Raw genomic sequence first — 928 nt, 5'->3', positions numbered from 1 at the left:
AAAGGGATGCCCCCCCCCCCCCCCCCCCCCCCCATCCACATGATATGCACCCATACTGTGATGGCTGTGCCACCACCACCCCATGACACCCCAGACAGCATGGGGGTCTCCTGGGAGGAGCATCACTGTGGGAGCAGTTTAGGCTCCCCGTAACCACATGCTTGACCCCATGGGACTGCACATGACTCCTCACCCCCAGAAGCAATCCCTGTCTCTGCCTCCCCAAGGATGCCCCCATTGCATCGTGTGCATGTGGCTACACGTGTTTTGGCTTTCGCTCTGAGCAACGGAAACAAATCAAACAACTGCCTCAAAACAAACCAAACACCCGCCTTGAACCCCTGGGGATTTGGGCAAGTCTGGGCAATTTTAATTCAAAATGCTGGCTGCAGCTGAACCAGCACTGTGCCCAGGACCCCGACTGTCAGCAGCCTCCCGGATTTGCTGTGGATCCCAAACAGGCTCGGGCTTGTTTTTCCAGAGGGGATAAAGCCCCTGTGGGGGGTTCCCGGGCTGGGCAGGGCGTCCTTACTGCCTTGGAGCAGTCCCAGGGCCAGCAGACATCTGGCAATGCCTTGCACAACGCTTTGGAGACCCAGAGGAGCCCGGCTGGGCAGGGAGAGGGGCTGCAGCCCTCTGGGAGCAGCACAGGGCTCTGCCATCCCCCTGGGACCCTCTGCCACTGGGAGGGTGTCCCCCTACTCACCTTCAGCATTCAACAGCTTGCGGTCTCTGTACATGTCTGTCAGGAAGAGGCTGTTGACCAAGGTGGACTTGCCCAGCCCGGATTCCCCTGGGACAAGGGGACAAGGGTGAGGGGGAGCTGATATCATGCCACCCCTCCAAGTCCACGGCTTCTGGGATCCAGAGTGAGGTCAGAATCCCCTGTGCCAGGCTCAGTTGTCCCCCCCACCCCACCTCATACCTG

The 928-nt window shown here is 60.0% G+C and overlaps 1 protein-coding gene across 1 annotated transcript in view; it reads right to left on the bottom strand.

Annotated features, from left to right (window-relative positions):
- LOC104495254 (septin-4-like) overlaps positions 1-928 on the bottom strand; it is a gene marked incomplete at its 3' end in the record, with an annotated part of 4,448 nt that overhangs the window by 2,272 nt on the left and 1,248 nt on the right. The window contains exon 2 of the mRNA XM_010138203.1: positions 707-840. Coding sequence (XP_010136505.1) covers positions 707-840 — 134 coding nt within the window. The remainder of the gene's footprint in view (positions 1-706; positions 841-928) is intronic.

This window comes from Buceros rhinoceros, unplaced genomic scaffold, assembly GCF_000710305.1.
Source record: "Buceros rhinoceros silvestris isolate BGI_N320 unplaced genomic scaffold, ASM71030v1 scaffold30756, whole genome shotgun sequence".
Taxonomy (NCBI): Eukaryota; Metazoa; Chordata; class Aves; order Bucerotiformes; family Bucerotidae; genus Buceros; species Buceros rhinoceros.
This window is presented reverse-complemented; position numbering and strand designations above follow the sequence as displayed.